The following is a 349-nucleotide window of genomic DNA, read 5'->3' as shown; positions in this document are numbered from 1 at the left end:
GAACGAAATAATACGGGGGAAATCCGCCGGATTCCTCCCAGAACTTATGCAAGGTAGGGGTCATGACAATTGGGTCGTCACTCTGCAGCGTGATAGACAGATTGTCGAGTCGAAACTCGTCTTCATGCACGGACAAAGGTGTGAGCTTGATCAGCGTCTTGGGCTTGATGGCTGCCAATGCGAGCTTGATCGCTGCCGATTCAGATTCCAGTCGTCTCAATCTTTTCACTATACCATCAATTTCATCACCAATTGGACGCTTCGACCTGACAGTCGGCGGTGAAATAACCACTAGCACGTGGATCTGGTCCGGTGATGGTTGAGGCATTTTGTTCTTCTCGAATAACCT

General features: G+C 49.3%; 1 protein-coding gene across 1 annotated transcript in view; it reads right to left on the bottom strand.

The window, feature by feature from the left end:
• PHALS_12630 (uncharacterized protein) overlaps positions 1–328 on the bottom strand; it is a gene marked incomplete at both ends in the record, with an annotated part of 502 nt that extends 174 nt beyond the window's left edge. The window contains one exon of the mRNA XM_024728221.1: positions 15–328. Coding sequence (XP_024578720.1) covers positions 15–328 — 314 coding nt within the window. The remainder of the gene's footprint in view (positions 1–14) is intronic.
• Positions 329–349: the final 21 nt, after the last annotated feature.

Source organism: Plasmopara halstedii (genome assembly GCF_900000015.1).
Source record: "Plasmopara halstedii genome assembly, contig: Scaffold_614, whole genome shotgun sequence".
Taxonomy (NCBI): domain Eukaryota; phylum Oomycota; class Peronosporomycetes; order Peronosporales; family Peronosporaceae; genus Plasmopara; species Plasmopara halstedii.
This window is presented reverse-complemented; position numbering and strand designations above follow the sequence as displayed.